This window comes from Nipponia nippon, unplaced genomic scaffold, assembly GCF_047370975.1.
Source record: "Nipponia nippon isolate SJK-2023a ecotype South Korea unplaced genomic scaffold, ASM4737097v1 scaffold_5, whole genome shotgun sequence".
NCBI classification, from domain to species: Eukaryota; Metazoa; Chordata; class Aves; order Pelecaniformes; family Threskiornithidae; genus Nipponia; species Nipponia nippon.
This window is the reverse complement of record NW_028262369.1, coordinates 30,319,079-30,332,729: the sequence shown is the minus strand read 5'-3', so window position 1 is coordinate 30,332,729 and position 13,651 is coordinate 30,319,079. Positions and strand designations below refer to the sequence as shown.

Sequence of the window (13,651 nt, the reverse complement as noted above, 5' to 3'; positions counted from 1 at the left end):
AACCAGCTTGGGGAGTGCTTGGCCACAAAGACCCAGCCCAGTCTCCTTGGTGGTGGGTTGCAAAGGAAACTAGGTGGCATGTGAAGATGCCCCTACAGCATCTTCTGATTCGGGCATGGGGGAATAAGGTCAGAGCAGGAAAAGTTAGATCTGATGACGACTCACAGCGGCTGCCCATCCCTGTGTCTGTACGGTGCCCTGCTTGGCCTCCCAGCCCTGTGTTTTGAGGCCATCACCCTATTCACTGCCATGACCAAAGCTGCTCGTTTGGTTTCCAAGAATCTTCCTGACTGTTACAAATGGCCAAACCCCAACTACTTCCAGCAGAGACCTTCCCTGGGGAAACCGCTCTGGGAAATCTTCTTGGGAAAAAGAGGAGAAAATACTACCATTTTTGATGAAAAAAATTGGATCATTATTCCAGGCAGTTCTGACAATAATTGAGGTACCCTGAGCCAAACACTTTAAAGTCCCTCCCCGTTAGAAATCATGCTTGACCAGGTTTGCAGTTTGAAGGACGTAAGCTTTTGGGGGAAGATCTCACAGCACCTATGCATCGTGCAGCTGTAATGCAGAGGCAACCAGGAGGAAATTTTCTCGCTTTTCAGCTTACCAGGTCAAACTGGGCAACCCAAACATCCCCCCGCCCCGCCTTCAAACGCTAGCAGTTTCTGGACAGCATTGTGTTCAAGATAACCTCCTCTGCCAAGCCACCACTAAACGGCTTCGAGAGCAGCAAAAAGCAGTGCAAGGAGCAGGGCAGCACCTGGTGACACAGATCTAATCGCCCAAGCATTTGCCCCAAATGTCTCCCTGCCAGGCAGTGACATTTCTGCGCTGTCTCAGCTCTCTCCCTCCATCACCATGGCTACAGCCGCTGCCAATCCACGGGCGAGTCCTTCCAGGGTACCACCAAACCCTGTGGGAGATGCTACGAGAGCCAGCCCCTTTGGCAGGGAGACGCTTCAGGGACCCCGGGACAGCCTGTAGCATCAAAAATTCCCCTTTTTCATCTTTCCCTCCTCCTTTTTATTTTTTCTTTCTCTTTTTTTTTTCCTTCTTTTTTGAAGCACAAACAATGGAGCTAAAAGGTTGGGTATCAGGCCGATAATCATGAATGACGTGTCGTTATTACACGCCACACATTCATTATCTCCCACTCCAGCCATGTCACAGGCGGCTGGAGGAGGGCAGATAACGGGGTGCCTTCATGCAGATGGCTTATTATCAGGATGTTCCAGGAGGGGCTTTAAGACAGTTAGTGATGCTGTTTGCCAGTTAAAGATTAGAGACCCCAGAGAATAATTAACAATCCCAAAACCCAGTTTTTCTGCTGGATTCTTCTGCTTTCTCCCCCCACCCCCGTCCTCTTTAATCTATTCACTCTAGCAGGTGTAATAAAGTGATAAGGACAGGCTCCGGGGATGTTTGTTTGGCTACTACGGGTGTATAAACCAACAATGGATGGTATTTTACTTCTGGCTTTCAGTGGCTTGAATCGAGACCAAAAACTTTGCAGCCCCCTTGCCCACACACAGCCACCCCTACACACCGTGCTCCTGGCTCCCACCTGGATGGCTGGGCTCCTTCCCCGGCCCGAAGGACTGTGATGGTGGGATGGGCTCCCTTTTTGCTTCTGGAGATCCAAATCACATCACTTGGGTGTCAAGGTGCCCAATGCCAGGACATAAACCCCAGGCTATGTTGCTCAGGGCCAGGGCTGGAACTGGTGGTCCTTCCAGCAGCGGTTTACCTGCATACAGCAAGTCTTTAATGAAAACACCTTGGAATAATTTCTATGGTAGGTGCCCACCTGCCCAAGTTGCTCCAGGGTTGTGGTCACAGCTGGAACAGAAATATCGTAAACTTCCATGGCTGAAGAGCCTCAGGAGAGATCAGGGAAGCATCAGAGTAAAGGTGGCTTTCAACAAGATGCTCTGTTATCTAGGGGTCCAAGAGATGAGCTGCACCCTCCTAGGCCACAAAAGAAAGTTGTGATACATCTTGTAACAAGGTGGTAATGCAAAAAGACCACCCTGAATATCTTCTGCCCAAAAGGAGACTATCCTGTCCACAGCAGGTCCCAACCCTGAACATCTTCCTGAAGCCCAAGCTTCAGAGATACTAGCATTACAGAGCGAGGGGTAGGATGAGGTACCCACGGATGTCTTTCCCCTTCATCAGTAGGTGTGGGGTGACTTGTGGAGGACACAGTCACCCCTCATACTGTGTGGAGACAGGTGCTTGAGGGGGATTTGGCCCAGAGGCAAGTTGGCTCAGGGCCCTTTGGAGAGTTCACTGAGGCTGTTGGAGCTGCCCATCACCTGGGGGCTATCAGGTACAGCCCTGGCTCTGGAGGGCATCCCCCAGCTCACAGGGTCACCGTGGTGGGCACATGCATCGAGACACCAGAAGTTGCCTTCCTGATCACGCTCATCCTGCCGGGGAAGGATGAGACAGCATTGTGCTTTAAAGAGCATCCCCGACCCTATCAGCAAGAGATGAGATATCCTAATTATGGCAGTACAGGCGAGGATCTGGGCCATATCAGCCAGCACAGAAAGGTAAACAAGAAATATAACAATGGACCCTTAACACTCATTAGCTGTGTCAGATAATACCTCACTTTTCTCCCTTTGGGGCTTAAAATCTAATTAAGATTTTCCAACAATAAATTTCATTTATGCTCGCTTCCTTTTGTTCTTTTTAGGATTGCACCAAGAAGCAGCCATGAGCCAGCTGTATAGCTCACGGGAAGACAGCCTGCTTTGCACAGACCGCCTCGGGTCGTGCTTTATGGACAAGGGAAACTGAGGCAGGATGGCATCACAGACTTTGCGGAAGTGAGATCCCACCAGGGAGGTAACACAGTGGCTCTTAAAAAATATGTTTTCCCAAGGGAAGTGAACTCTGAAGGGGCACTGACTGAGTTAAGACCAAGCGTTGATGTTCCTGGGCTAGCCCAAAACATGCAGTGGTAACGCCTCATCTACAGCCATGGGAGGGATCCATGGGGAAAGGGACCCAGTGAGCCCCCAGCACACCTCCACTCCAAACCCACATCCAGGCATTGCCGGGGGAACAGCTTGGGCATTCATCACACATTCAGGGTGTGCACAGGGCAGGGAATAAACTCTTGCTGTTATTCATTATAAGGATGCCATTTCTAACTCCTTTTGCAACCGAGAGGTAAAAATTAATGGGTTCCCCTCCTCTTGCCACACCCCCAGCCCCCAGCCCAAGTGCTGACACGGCAGGAACGCGCAATGACTAATCCTCCTTAAACCCTGCTGAGCGAAGCATTACCGCTGAACTCTGGGGAGCTTGTTTTTTACAAACCTGCATGACGTTTGGCACCTGCAAGAGAAAAGTCTGGGGAGCAGCATCCCTCAGGGGCACGAGTGAGGAGGTCCAGGACCCAGCCTGGGGCTGGCTCAGCCTCCAGCTGCCCAGGGGAAGGTGGTAGAAGGGAACAGCTCTATCGTGATGCTCTGGATGGCAGCCATCGTGCCTCTGGCCCCAAGGGCTTGACCCCTCCAACCCTTCTGCCTGTTTTCTTCTACCCCCATGCGATTTCTCAACTGGAGCTGTGATTTCTCAACACTAAGTCTTGAGGGCATTTTCAAAATGCCTGCCTAAGTGAGGCTCTTCGGGGAGATGCCTTTCAGGGTGGGTCTGTTATTGGAAGGCTCCTGTTTTACTCCCAAGCTTGAATTTTTGGGTCATTAAGGACATTGACAGCTTCACCTGCGGGAAGCATGACAGCAGCTCACAGCCACAGCACGGTCCAGCTCCAGCCCCCAGCTCCGTCCTGGAGGGTTCCCAGCAGGGGGAAGTGGCCTGTTTGGGGCTGAGCTCCCCATCAGGACTGTCGCAGCTTCGCTTCGGGGAATATCCAGCAGGTTTTGGTGGTTTAGAAAAATAGGGTGTTTTGCAAGCCCCTGCCTGGGGAAGAAGCCTGGGCAGCACCTCCTCCAGGAGAATCTCAGGGCTTTTAAGGTCACTGGCAAGTGCAGAGGAGCAGGGGACAGCCCTTGCAGCAGGAAAGTCTATTCAGCATAGAAACATGCAGAGCAGGAGCTCTGCTAGTAACAGGCAAAGAGGTACCTCCAGCCCCAGCACCCCAGCTGCCTGTTTCTGGCATCGCTGCCTGCAAATGGGCCTCTGAAGCACCTCCTGAGCAGAGACCAGGGCTCCCCCCAGACCCAAGTCCATCACAGCTGCTGTTTCACAGCAGGCCTGAAACCTCCCCTTGCCCCAATGGACAGCATCCAACAGCAGAAAGCAAGAGTGAGAGGTGGCTCAGGTGCCCAATATCCTCCTGCCATATCCTCCTGCCACCTCATCCCCCCCTCGGGGTGTTTGCACAGCAGAACTCCAAAACCATCCTGCTCCTCCCAAACCCAGGGGCTGCCAAAAATGCCCCTCTTATAACCCCTGATCCCATCTGATCCAGTCCCAACCCCTCCCATCCCATCCCTCCCAGTCCTGCTCCACCTGCAGTCCCCAGCTCCCCTTGATTGCAGAGCCCCTTAACCCTTTCCTTGCTGGTCAAGGGGAGGACCCTGCATACTTCTTGGACAACTGATGTCTCATGGAAGGCCAAGGTGCTACAGGTCTCTCGTTTCAATCTGAAAACGTCTGGTTTGGGAGCACTCGTTGCTCCCATGGTGGCCCAAGCACTTCCCCAGAGCTGTCCCCACCACAGTGAAAAACAGACCCTGGTTAATGAACAGCCCGGCAGGAGCAGGTTGCACCATGGCCGGACGCCCCAAGGAGAGTCAGCACTTCCCAGAGCAGCCGCTGAGACACGTTCTGGCAACACTGGGAAGCAATTGTCATTCCCAACCTCCAGCCACGGGAATGGCCCCAGTTGGCTGTAGGTCTGTGCCCTGTGGCCATTGGGATTCAGGGAGCACTGCCTTTCACCCATCGAGCAGTGCTGGGTTGGTGCTGTGCCTCAGTTTTCCCATCTGGCAAATGGAGAGGAATGACGCTCACCTCCCCACACGGCCCTTCACAGCTCTGGGGCAGTCCAAATGCTGAGAAAAGAACATGCTTCATCTTTTTGTCTCCCCTGTTGACACACAGACACATGCAAAAGCGCTCTTGACTTCATCCAAGCGAGGAAATAAAAGATGGATCCTACCCAGGAGGGATCATGAGGGAGATGGGGGTGCTGACCCCATCTAAGCACCCTTCCCACCACAGCACCACCTTCCCTGGTGTCCTTCCCTTCCTAAACTGCCCGAAGGCTGGGAGTGCTGCGAGATGCCAGAAAGTCCTTTGGGTGATTAGCAAAGTTACCTGCTTTGCTGTCATATGGGCAACAATTCTCTTTATTGCTCACAGGGAAGATATATACAGGGGAGAAGGTTTGTTCTGACATTAAAATGCTTGATGTCATAAAAAGGAGGGTGAAACATGGAGAAGAGAGCGAGTTTTCCATCAGCAGCTCCCCAGAGGGCGGCTGGGGGTGTGGGGAGGTCCCAGGCATCCAGCAGGGATCCCTCCATGTCTGGAGAAGGTCAGCACCCCCCTGGGACTGGGGGACATCAACCTCACCGACCAGGTGGGGTGACTGCCGGGCAGGAGAGGTGGCACCTCCAGACCTCTCCTGGGGACTGATGCCTTGCATAGACACCAGCCCCTGAGGCAGAAGAGCACATCCCGCACACGGGAAGGGAAAAGATCAGGAGATGGTAGTGCCGTAGAGAGGTCAGGGAGCCGCTGCACAGAGGGTCCCTGTGAAAATGCCCATCATGACAGCAGGAAGCAAAGTGAGAGAAGGAAGGAGGGCAGCTGGACGGAGTGCCTGCTACATGGCAGTGGTGATCACCCTCTCCTCGGGTTCCAGAGTGTTCTCGTAGGCGTGCTGGCTCTCTTTGGACCTGTGTCAGGAGGGAGAAGCACAGCGCTGAGCTCACCCCCAGCAAGACCAGCCTCCCCGCAGCCATCACGAGGGCCCTGACCTCACTGGTGCTTGCTGGTGCCGGCCATGCATTGAGTGAGGGATGAGGTGGGGAGGGCAGGAGGGGTCACCCTGCCAGGAGGAGAGCCAAGCATGGAGTGGGAATTGCTCTAATTTCTAGCAAGGTCTGTTTTGACAGTCAACATCTGTATGGTGACCTATGGCCACTTTTGGTGGTTTCCTCTCTTTGAAAGGTGTGATGTAGCATAAGAAAAATGTGGTATAGAGAGTTGCAAGGTGGTGGATGGACCATGGGGCTCAGCTGCAAGGATGGGAGACGCTGTGGAGGAGAGGATGCTCCCTCACCACTTTCTCTGTAGCCCCTGGAGAGGATAAAACCCCCAAAACCAGGCGCATGGGACATGTGAGACCCTGAGTGGGAGAGACTGCAGCTCTGCATGTCTGAGCTGTCCCCCCCCAGGGGCATGGAGCAGAGCCTGGGAGCCGTGGGTAGGAGGTCTGAGCAAGTCCTTCACCTGAAGTCAGCTGCAGCAGTTATGTATTTCCCTTCATGGCCGTTGGATGTGACAGCCTCCTGCTTGTCCTTGATGCTCACCACTGTCTCGACATTTTCCCTGGAGGGGAAGAAGAGAGCTGAGAGAGAGCAACGGAGGGGCCATGCCAGGGAGCAGCTTGTGACAGTGACAGTGCAGAGGAAGGGACTGCTCCAGCACCACAGAGACAATAAGGGACCTGGATGTGTGATCCTGGCCTTGGACACCCAGCTCAGCCCCCTTCCCAGCAGGACATGGCCAAAGAGAGACACCCTCGCAGGAGGTTTGCAGAGGCCATACCTGGATGCCGAGTGCCAACCCCCGGCTCTAGAGCTGGTACTCCCAGTGCCAGGCTGGCAGTCAGCAAGACTCATTTGTCAATACGTGGGATTGTTTTCTCCCTCTGACTGGTTTTTCCAGTCTTCTTCTATGTAATCTGTTGCAAAATAGTCCCCTACAGGTCCCAGCTGACACCGAGAGAAACGCCAAGGTTCTGCCAGTGCTGCAGCCCTGGCGCAGGAGCGGTGCACACGTACACATCCACACGTACAAAGCCGAGGTGCTTTCTCTCAGATGTCTCTCAGGGTCTGCATCGCTTGCAGAAGGAACCACAGGGCAGAGACTGGGTGTTTGACCTCAGCCAGAGCCTAAAAGCTGAGCTCTGGAGCAAGCCCATGGCCCGAACAGCACCAGTGGGGTTTAGCTGCAGAGAGTGGATGCAGGTCCACCCTGCATCTGCATCCCTGCCTCCTCCAGTGCTCACCCAAGGGGGATTTCAGAGGCTTTTCCAAGGAACAGACTGGCATAAACAGGCAGCAACTTGAGCTGATAGCTGCTGTTACAGTGACAGCACAGAGTTGGAAGCATGCCAGGCTGCTGAGCCTTGCTGACGGCTCTTCTGAAGAGAGGCCAGATTAATTAAAACAAGTTGCCATCCCTCCTCAAGCCCTCCTCAGCATCCTCTGCCTCCAGGCTGGGAAGAGGCAGCCAGGCACAGGCAGAAGTGGGAAACACCATCCCTGCCTCCCACTCCATGGGCTGGGGGCTTCTCCAGTTTGAGGATAAAGGTTCCTCTTTGAGAAACAAAGCCAGCAGTTGCAAATCAGACCATATAAATATACGTACACACATTGCATTATGCATTGGCCCTGAATGCATCCCAAAGGGCCCCCTTTAAATGCATTTGGGGCAGAAGCTGACCTGCTGAGCATTGGTGTCCACCCCAAGTCCCCACCTCCTCGGCCTGGAGAGGCTACAGGGATGTGCAGATACAAGAAGACTCCAGCATCTTTGGGTGCAAAGCCCAAAGTGCCCCTGCCAATGCAGAGGAACCAGGAACCAGGCTATAGGGCACTTTCGATCTTCATCCCCTGTTGACTTTGGGCTCAGATTCAAGATCAAGTTACTGCAACTTAGCCATTTAGCCTGGGTCAGCTGAGCAGAAGCAGCAGCCTGTGGCTTTGCTTGGCCAGCAGTGGGCAAGAGGTAACCGGCCCCGCAGAGCCTTTTCCTGATGCATAAGGCCAGCTCATTTGCCTGCACCATGGGCTCTGGCTGGAGAGCACTGCCACGGCTTGGCTACCTCCCTCTTCTCCCAGCTCCTCTCAGTGCCTTCTGCTGACTGGGTCTGGGCTGCTTTGCAAATGAAGCTGGTTTGGGCTTGTCTTCCCACAGATATAAGGCACCTGGGAACTGCACCCCCAGCCCCCTGAGATGCGTGCCCATGTAAACCAGCCACGATGCTGTGGCTCTCCTGTCTTTCATGCAGTAGCATCTGAGTGCTCTGTTTGGGGATGCCCCTGCACAGGGAGCAGCAGGAACGGATGGTGTACACTCACACCTGGCAATAAGTAACAGGGACTGGAGACCAGGACAGCAAGAAGAGAACAGGGAGACCAGGACAGGGAGTCTTTGCTCTCCCTGCCTGGCAGTGATCATGATGTTCCCAGCCCTGGCATGGGGATGGAGGTGGCTGGAAGCGACCCATGCAGAGGCAGCTAAGCCCAACCCAAAGCAACCCCCCAGGACTCCCACACTTACACTTTCTTCTTACACCAGAACCTATTGACCATGAAAACGATGGCCACCAGGACCAGAAACACAACCACTGCGATGACACCCTGAGACCATGGCTGGAGGCTGCCCCGGGCTGCAGAAAAAAAGGAGGATACATGTTAGAAATACATCCTCAGGCTTTATCTGCTTGGCCAAGCTTCTGCCGTCCAGCTTCACCAATGTCCAGCCAAGAACTCGGTCCCGCAAAGCCGAGCAGAGTGTGTTGTTGTTAGTCCAGGCAGGCTTACCCAGGTGATAGCAATGAAATAAAGTGCAAATAACAGCAGTTTCACTGGCATTTGCATGTGGAGCATGGTGCCTTGCAGCTTTGCAATATATATACACACACACACACATACATACATATATATACCCATATATATACAAACATATATGTACGCAGTGGGGTGCAGATGACTCTGGGATGGGGGGACACGGAGGGATGATGTTTACCCAAAGTGGCAGGGGAAAGAAGGCAGAGGGGTTTCAGCAAACTGTTTATTCTTCATCCCTAGATGCCACAGACGTCATTCCTGGGTTATTTTCCAAATACTGCCCAGTAAAATAAGAACCTCGCAACAGGGATGGTGTAAAATTTGGTTGCCACTCTCACAGCAAACGGTTGCCTGTGCGGATTTCGGTAAAATGCACCATTCAACAAGTTTCCAGAGCAGCAAAGTGATTTATGACGGGGAAATTGAAAACTGAAGCGTTCAGACCAACAGCCTCCAGCGCAAAGGCCAGTTGGGGCTGGCAGGGGGCCAGGCAGTGGCGGGGCGGGCAGAAGCAGTGGGTGGCCAGGAGCCAGCCGTGGCATCCCTAGCCCCTCGGGAATGGGATGGCCTCACAGGTTAATTTTTTCTCTAGCCAGACCTAAGCAGTGATCCGGCCACAGGTAGGAAGGCTGTGAGACGTATTCCTGGACACAGGAGGAACTCAAAGGCAGGGTGATGAGAAGAGGAAACCTTGTCCCAGTTGTTGCTGGGACAGCTGCTCCTCACCTCCCACCAGCTTTTGGGCAACGGAGCACTCGGGCATAGTCAAACCTGTCCTTAAGTGTTGTCACATCAGCACCAAAAGGAGACCTTGTCCACGCAGACACATCCCTTTGGGCTTTAATTACTATTTATTCAGGCACGGCTTTTCCTCTTCCTGCTGATCAAAACATGAATCCTTGCACATAAATGAGGTCCCTCCGCACTGGCAGATGGTGCAGGTGGAGGATGCTCCCCGCCAGCCCCAGCATCAGCATCAGACCACTTGGACCCAGCCCCTGTCACCGGCACCCGCAAGGCCGAGCTGCCCCAGGACAAGTGCATTGGTACTTCAATCTGACTCAGGAGCTTTACGCTAGCTGAACACTTCATCTGTCTCACAGGAGACAAATCTCTGCTATAAACAGCAAATAATCTTTACTAGCGGCAATAAATGTGGGTTGTGTCCTCTGCGTGTGCAAACTCCTCATCCGCTGCCAGCTTCACATCAGCTCCACTGCTGACAGCCCTCAGCTCCTTCCTCTGGTTTTGGGGAGAGGGACTGTCCTTTGTTAAGACCTCCAGCTTCTTGAATCCTTACTGCAAGAGGCTTTTATTAAAAAAAAAAAAAAAAACAAAAAAACCCAACAACAACAACAAAAACACAACCCACAAAACACCAAAACAAAGCTCTTTTTTCCTCTTGGAAGTGAAATCAGCCTGGCTGACTGATTCACCACCTGTGCTGGTCCAGAAAACAGTGGCACCCCAGGGCGAGCAGCCAGGAGAGCAGCCCTGAGCAACGGCCTTCAGCCCCCCGCCTCCCCACAGAGACACTTGCCGTGTTTACTGCAAGGTCCCGGGGCCAAAACTCAAGTGGAAGGAATTCAGGTGGAAATTCCTTCTTGTATCAGGGTGTTTTGGCTGAAATCCCATCATATAAGCAGGCTGCTGGCGGGGGTACCGGGGGGTAGTGACAGCGAGGAAGAGCAGAGCTTGGTGCCCTCCTGCCCTACCTGATGGGCAGGAGATGCTCCTGCCCCTGCTGCCCACCACCCCCATGGGTGCAGCCCCAAACACACCTGTTGCCTCCAGGCTGAGTTTTGGCCCGCTTTGCTTCCTCCGTCGTTCTGCCCTTGGCTGTTATCTCAGCCACATTTATTTATTAGTTGTGGTTTATTTTTCCTGCCAGGGCCGAGGTTTCCAGCCTAAGCCTGGGAGGGGATGGTCAGGTCCAGCCCTTGGTGGGGTTTCTGCTGTGGCTAAGGGAATTCAAGGTCAACCGGGGAATGAAGTCGGCGATGACCGAAATTACCAAAGTTGCATCTCATGATCTTCAAGCAAAGGAGGTGAGAAGATAAGTGGTAGGAAAGCTCCTCCGAGCACCCATGCTCAGGAGGTAACTGTATGTTTTTGCAAGTGAAACCTCACTCAGATGGCTGTTTCCACCAGATTTCAGAATCCAAAGCCAAAAGGGAAAATATCAAACCAAAATCAAGTGGTTCTGGCTTTGAGAGCCCATGTAGAGCCTGGCTGCAAGGGGAGATGAGAATGGCAGGGGGAACAGCAAATGCCTCCATTTCGGGCTGAAATACTCCTGGGGAGCACAGGGAACTTGAGTGGGCATAAGAAAAGAGGAATGGGAACCAGGCAGAGGCAAGATCTTGATAGCTTAATAGCATCTTCTTAGGGAGTGAGTATGCGAATGGCAGCCCTGGGGGGCACCACCTGGCTGGAGCCCCACCAGAGCACACCTTGCTGCCCTGCCAGGAGGGACGGCCAAAAGGATGAGTCTCACCTGTGGAAACGGGACTGTGTTCTGGAAAAATTCTTTACCAGGGATGTCCTAGCCGGCACAGCCTGTCCCTCAGGTTCTGCCGCCTCCTCTTTGTTTCACCCCACATCCATGATGCGGTTTTCCCTCCCAAACAAGATCTTCTAAACTGAACTAAGCAATGTGGGATCTGCACCCCCCGCAGATGTGTGTCCACGCATCTGCGGCTACAAAAGAGACCAAGGGAAGTGCCGATGCCAATATAAGCCCTTGCACGTGTTGTGACTCCATTTCCATACTGAATGGCTGGGTTGAAGACACAGATCTGCTTTTTGATACATCTTCCCTGAGTGCTTGGAAAGCATCTGCTGGCCCCTGTCTTTTCCCCTCTCTGAGGAAGCTGTGGCAGGCTATGAATCTTCATTAAAGGTTTTCTTTTTTTTCTCTTTCCAGGCAACAGTAAAACTTTCAATCCTGCTGACGGTGGAGACCTCAAACTGTTAAATCCTCATCAAGTTGGTAAACAAATACAGGAAGAGCGGTCAGGGCTAGGGCATCAGAAGGAGAAAGGGGGAGGGAATTTTCCAGGACTTCGGCAGCATCAGATGAGTTCTAATTACTCCTTATTATTTCCAGCGTTAGACATGTCCTTCCACAAATTTCCTAAAAATAATGCCCTAGCCATAGGAAGTTTCTCTAATAAGTCTTTGGGAAGGGAAGGGGAAGGCAATTTTCAGAGGAAAATATTTGCTCCCTCACCTCAGCAATGATCAAAATTACAGATTAACAGGAAAACCTGCAAGCTCAGGGAGTGACCCAGCACAATGCTTGCCCAGGCACGAGAGCAAGAAGAAAGAAAGGAGGAAAAAAAAACCAAAAAACACAAAAGCCTTAAGAAAACAGATTACTCATCTCGGTGCACAGTCCTGCTGGAGGTGAATCAGAGCTGCTTTATCTCCATGTTAGCAGGAGAAATAAACCTCGGATGGCAGTTTCAGCCTTCGGCAGAAAGTCTCTGCATCCTGGCTTCGGTAAGACCTCCCAACCCACCAGACACCCACCTGTCCCCATCACCTGCTGATGTTAAACCAGAGCTGAAGCTTGGGCAGGACCTGGGATGTTTTTTCTCTTCCTAAGAGGACCTTTTACAGTCATCCCTTGTCCCCAGAGCTACCCCACCAAGCAGCTCCTGCCTGCCTGGGGCTCGGCGCACCTTCCTGCCTCTCCCTTGCCTCAGTTTCCCCGGGAGGTCAGGCAGCTGCCTGCACTTACCTTGCTGGCAGCAGGCAGGCTCCAGCTCCAGGAGCAGCCCCAGGAGGAGGAGGAGGCGGCGGCGGCAGCGGGCAGTCATGGCGGCAGGCAAGGCCACGGGCTCTCGGGGCGCAGAGGAGCAGCCGAGCGCGGCCCCTCCTCACAGGGCACTGCACTTGGGCACACCGCCCTCCCACAGGAATGAGCACTTGGTCAATTATCAAACACATTAACGAGAGAGGCTGATGCTCACACCTGGTTATTCAAATCCTGCTGCGGGAAGGGGTGGAAGGAGGTGCCTCTTTCCTTCTCCCACGGGGAGGCTGGCGGGGCATTTGGGGCATGGTGACTTGAACCTGACAGTCCCTTAGGGCGTGGAAGGGGACTCAGGCACAAAACATTTGCATCAGCCCAGGAGGAAGAAACGACACCCAGGTGAGTAAATCTCTCCTACGGTGTGGCTGCGGGCTTGGAGAATGTGGCTGAACAGCAGGACCCGGGTGTCCCCCAAGTCCCCCTCCCTACAGCAGGAGAGCCGGGGGGGTCCCCAGCTCTGACATCCCTTCCCACCCCGCAGGACCCCAGGTCCTGGGGATGTGTGGAGCTGCCTGCCATGGCCCCCACTCACTTCCTTGCTCTTTTCTTTTCAGCAAGTGCCATTAAGAACCCAGCAAAACACATTTGCAGCTTAAAAACATCCTTTTAATAAACCAGACTCGATGCCGAGTACTGCCTCCCACACCTCCTTTAATGGAGAGATTGTTAAACAGAGCAAACACAGTGTTCATTTTATTGAGCCTTCAGGGCCTTTTCCAAAATTTCTTTGGCACCAGAAGAAGTAGAAACACCCGAAGACCTGCAGCAGGTAGCAAGGTTGGCCCTTCACATCAGCTGCGCAGATGCTGCAGGATGGGGAAGGTTGCAGCCCCTGAGTTAAGCAGCTTCCCAGCCCATTCTGGGTGTGGATGGCTTACAAACCCACTCCACAGGAAAAACAAAAGCTATTTGGCTTCACAGCTGTGCTACTTCAGTTACTCCCAGAGGAAATTTTAAAATTGTGAGCCAGTGGTTTTGTCGTCATGCTTCTCGTGGTGTGTCATAGCATCCCCATAAGCCCAGCCCCACAGGGCCA

At 53.1% G+C, this 13,651-nt stretch overlaps 1 protein-coding gene across 1 annotated transcript; it reads right to left on the bottom strand.

Moving 5' to 3' along the window:
* Positions 1-5,321: 5,321 nt before the first annotated feature.
* Positions 5,322-12,717, bottom strand: PDZK1IP1 (PDZK1 interacting protein 1). Its single transcript, XM_009468303.2, has 4 exons — positions 12,541-12,717; positions 8,506-8,614; positions 6,448-6,546; positions 5,322-5,891 (listed from the first exon to the last, which is right to left on the bottom strand). Exons 1-4 carry the CDS (start codon positions 12,617-12,619, stop codon positions 5,819-5,821), a joined length of 360 nt encoding a protein of 119 aa, XP_009466578.2. The 5' UTR covers positions 12,620-12,717; the 3' UTR covers positions 5,322-5,818.
* Between the last annotated feature and the right edge of the window lie 934 nt (positions 12,718-13,651).

Coding starts and splice junctions, on each gene's coding strand:
- PDZK1IP1 (XM_009468303.2), bottom strand. CDS start 12,619: ATGACTGCCCGCTGCCGCCGCCGCCTCCTCCTCCTCCTGGGGCTGCTC. Junction 6,547..8,505: donor TTCTGGTGTAAGAAGAAAGT/GTAAGTGTGGGA, acceptor CTTCCCCTCCAG/GGAAAATGTCGAGACAGTGG. Junction 5,892..6,447: donor ACTGCTGCAGCTGACTTCAG/GTGAAGGACTTG, acceptor CTCCTGACACAG/GTCCAAAGAGAGCCAGCACG.